Source organism: Crassostrea angulata, chromosome 7, assembly GCF_025612915.1.
Source record: "Crassostrea angulata isolate pt1a10 chromosome 7, ASM2561291v2, whole genome shotgun sequence".
In the NCBI taxonomy this organism is placed as follows: Eukaryota; Metazoa; Mollusca; class Bivalvia; order Ostreida; family Ostreidae; genus Magallana; species Magallana angulata.
This window is the reverse complement of record NC_069117.1, coordinates 39,210,495-39,222,925: the sequence shown is the minus strand read 5'-3', so window position 1 is coordinate 39,222,925 and position 12,431 is coordinate 39,210,495. Positions and strand designations below refer to the sequence as shown.

Below are 12,431 nucleotides of genomic sequence, written 5' to 3'. Positions count from 1 at the left end.
ACTCTTTTGTTTACTTGGCAGATATTTCATAATCATCGATTTAACTGATATCATTTAAAACTAATTAGTTTTCAAGCTTTGATGTGGAACAAATTGAATCAGGGTTTGCACTACATTTTATACACAGATGCTTTAATTAGTCCCTAAACCCTTTAAACTTGCATGGTTCATTAATATTACCGTTTGTCTCATTTCAAATAAGTGCCATTTTATGATAAAAATAGGGATGCTATTAAGAAAGACCATAAAAAACATGACAAGAACATAAGAAATGAGCATTGCTCGTTTATTCCCTGTTCATCTTCACATTTAAAACAACTCGGGGAGAGCATACATCCACAATACACAGTTAAACAACATTATGTACTAGTATAGCACTCAAGCTAAAAGTCTTGGTCTGCAACATGTTTAAAACATTGCTTGTACTGAAGATAATAATCGCACAGTACACAGTAACACAGTAACAGAAACGTTAACTACAGTCCTTCTATGAAATCCACACAGGTTGTTTAGAACAACCCCTCACCCCCTCAGTACAGTTTGTTCTGACCCTGGTCAAACACTACCTCCTCCCCTTCCTCTTCCTCGCTCAGTATCTTGGGCTTAAATCCCTGTAGAGGGTTGGGTGCTTTGACCTCGCGCTTGGTTTGGCCTGCCAGGCTACCACTTAGGGCAATCTGCTTGTCTAGGTCGGGTACAATGTCCTGGTAGACGGGTAAGGAGCTCTTCTCCACCAGGACATATTTTCCGCTTCTCCCGCCTGCCGATGTGTGGATACATTTCGCCATGTCCTGTGGCTGCATGCGGTGCTGGATCACCAAGTACGACTGTCCGTCTAGCTGGCGGATGTCGTGACGGAGATTTCTGGACTTGGCCATGTTTCTCACTTCCTTGCTTTCAGTTAATGGCATACCTGGTAGTAAAATCAAATGTGTGCTTGTACACTGATATTTTAATTACCAGTACATTGAAATCTTGTTAAAATGCAACTAAATTTAGACTAAAACCACCTTTAAAGAATTATCTGTTTGCCCTCTAATAAGTCTTAACCAACTGACAAAGCAAACACATATTTCCCTCTTTGTGTCTAACAGCATTCCCACAGCTTTCCAATGACTTTAAATACCCATTTTTTAAAACAATTTTTAAAGATGATCAGCCTAACCAAAGACTCAAACATACCTGGTCCAAAAATCAGTTCCTCAAGAGTGAACTGATCTTTATATTCATTGATGATTTCCTCACACACTTTTAGGACCCATTTATCGGCTTCCTCTGCAATAGGAATGACATTTCCCTCGGCATCCATGGATGGTTTGAGATCAGGGTCCCCGCCTTCTCCTTGTTTCTCCTTCAGACTGTTAGATTTTCCTTGAATGTTGCTGTAGGCAATCCAAAGTTTGCTGTCATCTCTCCTTGTCACCTACAAAAAATCAAAGAAATAATCAAGGTAATTTCAATATGTTTTTAAGGGTAATAAACCCAACAATAAAAATATTTTCATGAAGGATTGAACACTGCAAACCTTGATAACATCCTGTGTTTCATAGAGTTTGAACAGGGCACTGGCAGCTGCTAGATTTCTGGCATTGTTTTTGCTCATGGCCTTGGCCTCCCCAATGTGCGTATTTTGAAGTGAAATATCACACCTACAAAAACCAAAATAACACTGAATGTACACTTTTGAAATTCAGTTCTCCTACAGCAGACAAGAATAATTAATTTTTGACTATGCCAAAGATATAAATTTTAAGGCATCCATTTACAAACTTATAAAAAAAAAATCAACATAGGATAATAAGGTATGACAGTTTTCATTGAATACAGGAAGATATGGTCAGACTGATTTTCAGGGTAGCTTACTTAAACATGTTGCCCTCCTGGCTGGTGTTCCACTGCAGCAGCATGCCGTTAGAGGTGGCCGAGTAGGTCAGGATACAGAAGGCCTGCCTCTTCCTGTCCAGTGTCCACTCCTCGTGTTCCAGGATCACTAGCGTATCTCCCGTCTTAGCCGGGTCCTCGTAGTCTTGGTTGTGTCGTTTCAGACCCGCCATGTTGGAGTCTCCTTGGGGCTTCTGGGCACCTATAATGTTCCAGAGAATTGTAATTTCTCAAATTCATTTTGTCAAATAAGTGTTTATAATAAAAATAGTATGTAAGCAAATAAAAAATAAATTTGAAAACATCAGCATGTAACCTTAAGATTTGTTTTTGAACAAAAATATTGAGGATAAAAGAATTGGTATATGAGTAAATTCAAATATTAATTTGGCAACAACTGCATGTATCATGAATAAAGATACATATAAAAAAAAATGTCACCTTTTACATGGACATCAATGATGGAGGGATCATCATTGTCATTGGTCAGTCGTTTGTGGTCTTTGACAATGTGCTCCCCTGTAGTGGTAATCAGCACCTCCCAGGCATTGTTATAGGCATCTATCTGAGCCTCCTTTCTCTTCTCCCCCTCTCCTGAGGCGATCAGAAACTTCTCCAGATACAGATCGCAGGCTATTCTGGAGGCTTCCCCTTCCTCGTTGCCTTGCAGCTTTCGGTATATACAAGTCTTGGTCAGCCCTAGGTTTGTGGCGCAGGCATCTACTGTGTTAATGTTGTTTTCCTTGTACACAGCATCCTTCAGGCGCTGGATCATCTTGTCCATTTTCTCACTGACTGACATTTTCTTGCCATCCATGATAACAGACACACCAGATCCGCTTGCCTCCTCCTCGTTTTTAGCTTCCTCTTCCACATCGATTCCCTGCATTATCTCCTGGAGAGGCTTGCTCATCAGATTTTTGAAAGCCTCTTCATAGGTGTGGACTTTAGCATCCTTTTTCCTGTGTCCTTTGCCTACAGCAATTACAATATCTCCTACTGTCAAGATTCCATGGAAGAAAAATCTGCAATACAGATAAAAGACAAATTTGAAATTCTTAGAAATCAGTGTTACTCATGATGAAAATTTACACAAATAGAATTAAATGATTTTCAAATTAATTTCTCTAGACACATTTTCATGTCTAGGTACCTTCCTGTGGGCAGTCTGGAGGCCTTGAAGTCATACTTGTGACTGAGTGAGCAGTGAGAGGCGCTCATGGCCTGCTCCAAGCATGAGATCTTGTTTTCTGGCAGAGTTGGAGCTGTCTTCAGGTACTCTATCAGACAGATGAAGCCATCTTGATTGGTTCTGATGGTCATGGCTTGTTCCGTCTGCTTCTGTAGAATGGTGTCTGCCTGTTTAGAGACATCTTTTTCTGTGTCTAGTGTAGTGGCTAATTCTTTTCTGTAAAACATTTGGAAAATATTCAATGATTTTTTTTAGTTATCTTTGTAGGCGAAGACATTAATTGAGAGTAAAATTTTAGAAAGTTCAATATACAATAGTTACTAGAATTTTAGTAGGAGCAATTCAAGGAAATTTGGTTAAAAAAAAAAAAATGTGTATGCACTAGTACAGTTTTTCTTGCACTTTAAAGTTTTAAACCTTCACTGATATGTATAGACCTTACTTACCTTATAGCCTCAGCTCCAGGGTCAGTTAGATTGAAGATTTCTGCCACTGTTTTGGACTTGAGTACATTCAATGCCTTTTGATAAGTTTCGTGTTTTACTTCCTTTTTGTTTGCTCCAACACTGCGAGCAAGAAATATTCCCCCCAGAATAAGCCGTCCTGTAAACATCCATTTACCAGAGATTCTCATTAGCTCTTCCACCTGTAATTCCAATACAAAAAAATCTGAAATACCAACTCAAAAATGTCCAAAATTGTTTTTGTTGCAAATTTTTTTAATCTTGCATACTTGTACATATGAATTTTTTCCTACCTCATACTGTGTTTTTAGATTGAGTTTGCTTCCTGTTATGGCATTTTCTATAGTTTGAATTGCATTCACTTTCATTGGCTCTCCTTGGACATACAAAGCAAATCTGTGTATCTTTTCTGCAGTAGACATGTTGGTTGTATCAAACTGTTGGGTGGCAACCTGGATAAAAGACGTTTTTATAATTCAAAGCCAACCAATCAGAGAGACTTTCATGAAAGTGTGTATACATGTACAATAAGCCTAATTAGGAAAACAATGGCTCAAAAATGATTTCAACTGCCAGTTTGCCACATTAAATGAATACTGTAAAATGGGCCGAAAAAAAACTGTCTTGAATTAAACTAGCCTCGTACCTTGGACAAACTGTGTACAGGAGCCATGGTTCCACCAAACTGACCTGCTGGTCCAGCCCCTCGACCCCTGCCTCTGCCTCTCTTGTTGTTACCACTGAAAACTTTATTTGGAGGGAGACCAGGCTTCTTCTGCATATTACCTGCAACATAAAGGAATAAACAACTTGAATATAAAAAAAATCACTTTGCTTTTACTCTGATCCATGTTCCCAAAGACTTCACCTTTTAGAAATAAACTTTATAAATATCCTTATTTTGACATCAAACTACATGCACTGATGTGTAAGAGGAAATAAATGCTCCTTTAAAACTTTTTTTGCAATTATTTCTTAATTATGTTCCCTTGGAAGATTGGCTGGCCCTTCACTTGAACAGACTTGAAACCTCAGAGAAGCTAAAACCCAGTCATTGAGAGCCTTTAAGAAATTCATAATACATAATTGTTTGTCTGTTAACATTTCTCAAAAGATAACTTTACCTCGGTAATTACCACCTCCACCTCTTCCTCCTCTACCTCCTCCGTCATTGTAACCACCTCCCCACTCAGGCTGTTCAAAGTTACTCCCCTTCATATAGCCCCCTTGTCCTCCTCCTCTATTGTTAAATCCTCCACCTCCTCCTCTATTGTTAAATCCTCCACCTCCTCCTCTATTCTGAAATCCTCCACCTCCTCCTCTATTCTGAAATCCTCCTCCTCCTCCTCTATTCTGAAATCCTCCCCCTCTTTGGCCCCCTCCCCCTCTCTGTCCCCCTCCTCTTTGTCCACCACCCCTTTGTTGGCCTCCTCTCCCTAAATGTTCGAATACATGTTATCAAAATCATTTGTCCCACCAACCAGCATCATTATTTAACATATACATCAAACTAGAAAGTGAAAATGTGAAATTATCCTGTCTTCTTTCAAAGTCCCAATATCCCCTTTTCATTTGATTTTTTTCTTTTTTCATTTCCATTTTTTTTTTTTGGCAATAATACATGTGCAATTGGTTTAGAATTCATTCAAATCGCACTGTCTAGATAACATCTAAATATTTAATGAAATTAATATATATAAATAAAATTTTAAATGACCTTATGTTACCTTAAATACAAGTAGACAACAGGTACCAGTATTCAAATAAATTCTGAAGAGGATACTTAAAATGCAAGGACATTCATTTCATACACTGAGGTTTATATCAACACACCCAATTAGTCATTTTTTAAACCTTTCATTCAAAGCTCCTCATTGCTAAAATTTGGCGAGTACCTGTTATTCCGGCAAGGACCACAGATTTTAGTAGCCCTGCAATTCAATACTCCCTGGAATATGTGACTAACCTTGACCCCGTTTGTTCTGACCTCGGCCTCTTCCTCCTCTTCCCCCTCGTTCAAACTGGTTCTGAGGGATTGGAGTCTGGTACACAGCTATTGGACATTACAATATCACACTTAGTATAATACATGCATTAAAAGTTTACCTTTAAAACTAATATCTTTTTTTTTTAGAAAATCAAAATACAATTTTTACAATTTTAGGTTAAGTACCGATACCATACCTTGCATTTAAATAGTACTATTTTCATTTTTAAATAAAAAAAAAGTTTTGATATTAACTGAATCAAACAGTCTAACACTATAAGTAAACTCAAGTTGACCACTTACCTCCCTGGGTATTATTCCTTCCCTTTGCCTCTAAAGGAATGTCCTCCGCAAAGTTTTCCATGGATTGGTCAATGGAGGCTGTGAAAGAGGTTGGGAGTCCCATGGAGCTCAGCATGTCTTCCTCATTATCTCTTGGTGCTTCATGGTGGGTTTTATGTGGTGGACCATAATTCATATCATAATCAGGCCAGGGTCCCCCATAACCATAATCTTCTTGACTGTACAATTGAAAAACCAGGAAGAACCAATAATAATAAACATATACCCGGTAATGACAGTTACCTGTACATTTTTTATTATGATTTTCCCTTGGAGAACATGTATGGAAAATCAATTTAAGAAGGGAAATTCTATATTGTTTTTGAATAACTTATCTAGCGTAATTTATTTCTGTATCTTTTGGGGCTTTGTCATTAATTTATGTGCATTGCCAAAATAATGAAATACAAACCCAAATTCAGTTTTCATGTATGAATTGGGTGGTGGCCCAAAACCACTTCCATTGTTGTCCGAAGAGAATCCTGTGTCGTTGTAGCTGCGCTTCTTCCCCATTCCCAAGGAGTTCCCCTCCGTAGATCCAGCCCCCCAGTTTGATATCCCAGAATTCCACATTTCTCTTTATACTGCAATTGATTTTTTAATAGATGTAACAAAACAAAATTCAGCAACACAGACAAAAAATAAAAGTGTTTGAAGGATCAATTAGGAATGAAAAAGTACAGGATATTACTTTATAAAAGTTGAATTTAGCTATGATTACACAATACATTTAAGTAACAATTACAATAGACAGTCATTCAGGATGTGAACAGAGGTATAAAAAATAAACCAACATTCCTTACTTGAACAGTTCCAAATACTTATAGCAAGTAATCCTACATCTTACCCTACTGTCTTGGTTCGCCATTGTAATTTAGTCTGTTGGTTCACTTTCAACTCCAGGAAATTCTCACTGCTATCCAAAGTATCAAAATTTAATGGATAAATCACATGAACTTTTTAATTTTTGTTGATTTTTTTTTTCTTTTTGGTTTTTAAACAATTTTCTGATTTCTTTCAAAGGTGTTAGCATCATTTACCCATTAGTTGTCAAGTGGAAAAAAAGCCATCCACAACAACCAATGGCATAAATAATTTTTTTTCAAGCTTTGAGACTTTCCCTGAAGATAAGACGAGTCAAGTGCAGTCACTGTTGACTTCATTAACTTACCTGCATGGCAGTCAATGCAAGTTTAGGGGATCTTCCCCCATGTGTCCAGATATCAGTATGTATCTATCCATCACAACAAGATACACATGATACAAGTGAACTAACACATGAGTGAAAAATTACCTCTCTTACCAGTCTCAGGGACAAGAAACACCTCTCCAATGACCAAATCATCATGCTTTTCCATTGAAACACAAGAATGCAAATGTGAAAGAATTCCATATTTAATCTTCCACTAAAAGATTCTCTGTTTCAGTTAAAAAACATACTGTGATACCATGCACAGTCAATATCCAATCTGGTCATTGAAGAGATATTTCAAGTTCACTGTAAATCATGTAGAAATACCAATGAGAGTTCTGCAGATGGAATACTTAATGAATATCTCTTTTTGACCACAAATACCCAGTTAAGCATTCCATATATTTAAACGTTGACTGAATCCAAGGCCATGACATGATAGCATTGTTAGATATAATTCAGCATATCGATGTCACGACCCAGCATGCAATGGAATGGACTGAACCAGAGGAAATGATGTCCAAAAACACTATGCAGATTCGTCGAGGAGTCGGACATAGAAATAAGTTGGCTGATTTACTCTGGTGCAGTTTATACCTTCAGCAATCACAAGAAGGTGTTGTCATGGTAATCATAAACAGGTCCTCTTGTCTGGATAACCTGTGATGTAACACATGAAGAATTCATCTAAATTATTGGTTTCTTTCGAGATTAACACCCCACCAAACCCTTTGCCCTCCAGAAAAAAAATCATTCTGAGCATTAACTTGCAAAAGTAATACCAATTATGCCTTACAGAATATTCCCTATTTGTTAGTTAAAAAAATACAACAGATTGAAATATTAGAATTTATACATCCATCCTATAAATCATGAATCGCAAAGAAAAATTATGTAAAATTGACAAATACACTGTTAAAAGAAAACTTTCACAATATGAAAGCACAGTGTCTTCTATAGAAATAGTGACATCACATAACAGTTATGCAACAACAGACACCTGTGATTAAAAACTCAGATAAGTCTTTGTGTTGTTAACAATAGCATTCCTAAGTGGGCTCAATTTATAAATACCGATCAGATATTAATCAATCGTAAATAGAGTTTTACTGTTTATATACCTTTGCATTCATACAGAGAATTCACGAATCAAAACATGTAGATAACAATGCGTTCAATTTCGATCAGAGAAAATGCTAAGGAAGTGTTTTGCCTTAGTTTTTTTTTTATTGACTAACGTTAACGATGCATAAATAAAACGCAGGTTTTCGAATCATCTCACAAGCATTGTCGTGACTTTTGTTTTAAAGCAAAGAGATATATTTTATCATGAAAGTTAAAGAATTTCATTTAAATAAATTATGTAGAGACAAAACAGACCAGTTGTCGAGCTCAGGGCTGGTACTTTGCAGAAAAATCTTTCCGACTTTCGGTACAGTCACAGGAAATACCTCATAGACATGCGCAAAATAAACCCAAACCGAACCCGATGAAAAATAAAAATCACTGGACTGTCAAAACATTATATGTTCCTAAAAACGAACTTGGGTAAAATTAGGTTTATTTATTTTGAAAATTTCTCTATTCAATGTGGTAAAAAAAACCCATTAAGTCCGCAGGATTTCAACGGATCGGTCGCGTTAGGAGAAACATTATAGGTATTTTTTATTTTAGCCTGATCATGCAGTATTATTGATTTCTAATAAGCTTTTAAGAAAAGTTCTTGAATTTTTTTAAACTTTAAATAAAAGAAAAAGCAATTGAACTCACATACTCCACGCCCCTCATTACTAGACAATATTACACATAATGGTAGTCAGAATATGCATTTTATGAGCAAAATAATTCAATTTTAAGATGAGCATAACTTTAAAAAATCACTTTATATCAAAACTTCCTGAAAGCTAGTATGCACATCTTTCTTTTCTTTCTAAACAGCAACTTTCTTAATTCAAAAGTGCCAAAATTCGCAAAAAATAATTTAAAGAGAAATGATGATAAATTAATGAAATTGGAATTGCCTGGTATTGTGCACATCATCACATTGTGCCCAGTCCTAGCACGTAGCATAGTTTTTTTTTTGGGGGGGGGGGCGGGGCAGACTCATCCAAATAATGCGCCAATGAGGAAAATTCTAATTTTTTTTTTTACTTAATGATAGTTTATGGCCAAAAATATCGTGCTTAAAAGTTTAAATTTAAGCAGATGTCATGTTGTAAATTTTAAATTTACTGGATGAGGGTGAGTGTAAATACAACATTTACAACTTGACACAGATCTGATGCATGGTTAATTTGTTGACCATCCAGCCTCCTTAACGGATTGTATGTCTTATAAAACATTCTGTACATATAATTTCAGCTACGGCGCGTTAGATTAATGGAAGAAAGCTTCGTTTAGCTCAGCCATGTAGCATCATTTTTTTAAAAAGTGGGGGGGGGGGGGGGGGGCAGACTCATCCAAACAATCTTGACAAGCAAAACAAAAAAAAAACAACAAAAAAATAATAGGAATTAGGAATTTCCCAAAATCTTCAAAATCCTAAAACGGGGATGGGGATGGGGAGGGGGTGGGGGGGGGGGGGCTGGCGTAGTTTATAACTTCAATTTCAATCCTACTTTCCTTATTTTCATATCAATTTTTTTACATACCCTCCAAAAAGTGTGTGGGGGGGGGGGGGGGGGGGGGGCAACTCCGATGCTACGTGCCTGTAGCTACTTGAGCTAGCATTTACAGAACACAATTATTTACACATTTATTACATGTACAATGCTTCCCTTATTTTTAAGGAATTATCGCATGTTTCTTAAGTCACAATTAAGCATGTTTTTTATTATTCAGTACATGTACTATATAATATGAACTACGTGAACGATCTTTGTAAAATGTTTGATAAAAAATTGCTTATATATACATTATACATTGACATATTCTTTTCATAACTATACCCAACTATATCTAAGTTTTTTTCAAAAGCAAAAAATTCTGTTGTTCAAAAATGGAGGTGTGGGTGAGTGTAAAATAAATTGCATTAATAGGTGAAAATGAATCGACAGAGATAGGAAGACGGCCGGTGCATTTCAAGTTGAACTGTTCAAAAGTATTTTTGATAAAAATTCCAACATTGTATAAACAGGCAACATATACAATCTTAGAACGTAGTTATTTTCTTGATCCTTGCTTGATATATATGATATTTCTCTCTCTCTCTCTCTCTCTCTCTCTCTCTCTCTCTCTCTCTCTCTCTCTCTCCCTCTCTCTCTCTCTCTCTCTCTCTCTCTCTCTCTCTCTGTGGGTGTGTGTAAAAAAAACAAAAACAAACGACCTTTAAACGTGTACGAGGCCCCTTGTGTGGCGAAGATCTATGTACAGTGCATAGCACTTTAGCCGTGTTCACTGGTAGCTAAACCGAAAGGATTGGAAAATAAAACATGGCGATGCTTAGTTTGGATAATCCGACATTCGAAAGATTTGCATTTTACTCCGGCGTTGCGATCGGAAAAACCTTGTTAATGAGTGCACTGACCGTCCGCTCAAGGCTTACAAATAAGGTTCGTACTACAGCATTATACACAGGCTTTATAGGGAAAATATTTGAGACAAATGCATATGCACTGCAGCAGTGATATATATATATATATATATATATATATATACATATATATATATATATAATATATATATATACACAAATGAATTTGTCTTGACTGGAGGATGGCGATTAATTCATTACTCAGCAATAATATATACAGGACGGTCAAAACACGTTTCTCGTGTTTACTGCGTAGTAATGATGCTAATAAAACATGTTTTCTTTTGTGTGTAAAAAAAATCTTAATTAAATTCTTTGATTTCTTCAAGCACAATCAAAATTTAAAATTTTTATGTGTACATTCCAAACTGATACCAATAACCAAAGACAATGTACTCGTGAGCCTATAGCTGTAAGAAATTGAACATATGCATGGTTAAGTTGAAAACATTTCGCTTGACCTGGTTTATTGAAAACCAAAACCTGAGAGGCGTGACGAATGTTTTTGTCTACCCCCCAAATACATCTCTCTCTCTCTCTTCCTCTCTCTCTTTCTCATAAAAAAATCATTTATTGTAGATTTTCAGTAATCCAGAGGATGTCGCGGGTTTTGGGGGTAAAGAAATAATCGGGGATGAGCGTGTTGAGAGGATAAGAAGGTAAAACACAGAATCAATCGAACTTTTAATGTTCTTTATTTTTTCATCCGCTTTCCTGGCTGTTTTCGATATGTCGCGTTAACGCAACGTATTGGAAACCGAGGAAGGGATGGAATTAAACAAAATATTTGAATGCATATTTATTAATTATTACGAATTTCAACAAAAAATAAAATAGATTAACATATTTAATATTAGCACTGTACGTATTTGTTTAAACCTCACTCGGTAGCAAATCTATATGCATGATACTGCGGGAAAAAAACCAATGAATACATGAGAAAACGACAATAAACACTTGATTACTATTCATGCGCGTATCCAGAACTTTTTGCAGGGGGATAATTTATTTTGCCGGGGGGGGGGGGGGTCCAAGGTCTACTTTCTATAACTCTATATACAGGTGAATTTGAATTTTCCCTTTCCACATCCGCGCATGGTTTTCAATAATTATCTCCATCACTTGCAACCGCACCCTTGCTTGAACCATATAGAAAATCAATTCAAGACAATCATGGTGAACGAACTTTGTGTCTTTCAGTGTCATGAGAGCCATAAAATAAAATCCTTCTGTTCCGATCTTCACTCACTATTTCTCGTTTCAGATGCCACCAGAATGACATAGAGAACGTGTTCCCCTTCGTGTTGGTGGGATCCTTCTACGTGGCCACCAACCCCGACCCGTGGTGGGCCGCCGTGCTGTTCCGGACATTCGTCATTTCGCGGTGTCTCCACACCGTGTGCTATCTGACGCCCGTCCCCCAGCCGTCTCGCTTTCTGGCCTGTATGACGGGATGGGGCGTCACTGCCGTCATGGCCGCCCTCGTCATCCGCGCTGGAAGGGTCTGAATGAAACACTAATTAATCAAACCAAAGATAAACTTTAAAAGTATACATGTTCACGTACTAATAAATGTTCGTGCATAATATTCAAACTATATATGTTGTAACATTCATGTCAGATAAAGCTCTGTCATGATTTGTAATGAAAACACTTTTTTCTTTGTTTTCATATACAGAATAAATTGTGTACAGAATTGTTTCTTCTGTTTTTAACAAAGGATAAGGTGGTTCAAAAAAACGATCTTGATTGATAAACAACTTGTCAAAAATTATTACCCTTTCAACATTTTTGCAACCAGTAGAAGTGTGAAATAATTACCTAGTCATGCGCTCGATCTT

At 36.8% G+C, this 12,431-nt stretch overlaps 2 protein-coding genes across 3 annotated transcripts; one reads left to right on the top strand and one right to left on the bottom strand.

Annotated features, from left to right (window-relative positions):
- Nucleotides 1–265: 265 nt before the first annotated feature.
- LOC128155721 (uncharacterized) lies at nt 266–8,512 on the bottom strand. 2 transcript variants are annotated; one of them, XM_052817568.1, is made up of 15 exons: nt 8,439–8,512; nt 7,656–7,718; nt 6,279–6,450; nt 5,828–6,045; nt 5,504–5,590; nt 4,662–4,973; nt 4,184–4,323; nt 3,831–3,989; nt 3,520–3,719; nt 3,035–3,289; nt 2,323–2,906; nt 1,864–2,083; nt 1,526–1,649; nt 1,183–1,423; nt 266–913 (listed from the first exon to the last, which is right to left on the bottom strand). In XM_052817568.1, the coding sequence occupies exons 3-15, from the start codon at nt 6,437–6,439 to the stop codon at nt 531–533; spliced, it is 3,084 nt and encodes a 1,027-aa protein (XP_052673528.1). In that variant the 5' UTR covers nt 6,440–6,450; nt 7,656–7,718; nt 8,439–8,512; the 3' UTR covers nt 266–530. The 2 variants fall into 2 exon arrangements, with proteins under 2 accessions (XP_052673528.1, XP_052673529.1); XM_052817569.1 differs by lacking the exon at nt 7,656–7,718 and adding an exon at nt 6,714–6,782 and having other exon boundaries at nt 8,439–8,506.
- A 1,867-nt stretch (nt 8,513–10,379) lies between these two features.
- LOC128155629 (microsomal glutathione S-transferase 1-like) lies at nt 10,380–12,286 on the top strand. Its single transcript, XM_052817440.1, has 3 exons — nt 10,380–10,609; nt 11,170–11,249; nt 11,855–12,286. Exons 1-3 carry the CDS (start codon nt 10,490–10,492, stop codon nt 12,096–12,098), a joined length of 444 nt encoding a protein of 147 aa, XP_052673400.1. The 5' UTR covers nt 10,380–10,489; the 3' UTR covers nt 12,099–12,286.
- Nucleotides 12,287–12,431: the final 145 nt, after the last annotated feature.

Coding starts and splice junctions, on each gene's coding strand:
- LOC128155721 (XM_052817568.1), bottom strand. CDS start 6,439: ATGTGGAATTCTGGGATATCAAACTGGGGGGCTGGATCTACGGAGGGG. Junction 2,907..3,034: donor TCCAGACTGCCCACAGGAAG/GTACCTAGACAT, acceptor TCTGTATTGCAG/ATTTTTCTTCCATGGAATCT. Junction 914..1,182: donor GGAACTGATTTTTGGACCAG/GTATGTTTGAGT, acceptor TTTTACTACCAG/GTATGCCATTAACTGAAAGC.
- LOC128155629 (XM_052817440.1), top strand. CDS start 10,490: ATGGCGATGCTTAGTTTGGATAATCCGACATTCGAAAGATTTGCATTT. Junction 10,610..11,169: donor GCTCAAGGCTTACAAATAAG/GTTCGTACTACA, acceptor CATTTATTGTAG/ATTTTCAGTAATCCAGAGGA. Junction 11,250..11,854: donor CGTGTTGAGAGGATAAGAAG/GTAAAACACAGA, acceptor TTCTCGTTTCAG/ATGCCACCAGAATGACATAG.